At 63.7% G+C, this 204-nt stretch overlaps 1 protein-coding gene across 1 annotated transcript in view; it reads right to left on the bottom strand.

Moving 5' to 3' along the window:
- TEAD3 (TEA domain family member 3) overlaps window positions 1-204 on the bottom strand; it is a gene marked incomplete at its 5' end in the record, with an annotated part of 16688 nt that overhangs the window by 2333 nt on the left and 14151 nt on the right. Inside the window, one exon of the mRNA XM_014529584.1 lies at window positions 3-197. Coding sequence (XP_014385070.1) covers window positions 3-197 — 195 coding nt within the window. The remainder of the gene's footprint in view (window positions 1-2; window positions 198-204) is intronic.

Genomic DNA, 204 nt, shown 5'->3' with positions numbered 1-204 from the left:
GCATTCGGGGGGCCTTTCTCGTACAGCTCCTTCAGTCCGCCCTTCTTCTCGGGGAACTTGTCGTAGATCTGACGCACGTCCACGGCCTCCAGGGGCGGGTCCGAGAAGGCGGGGTTTGTCTGGCCGATGTGCACAAACAAGTGTTTGCTGTACTGTGGGGAGGGCCAGCAGCGGGTCAGGAGAGAAGGGGGCGCAGGGGAGGGG

This window comes from Myotis brandtii, unplaced genomic scaffold, assembly GCF_000412655.1.
Source record: "Myotis brandtii unplaced genomic scaffold, ASM41265v1 scaffold687, whole genome shotgun sequence".
Taxonomy (NCBI): domain Eukaryota; kingdom Metazoa; phylum Chordata; class Mammalia; order Chiroptera; family Vespertilionidae; genus Myotis; species Myotis brandtii.
This window is presented reverse-complemented; position numbering and strand designations above follow the sequence as displayed.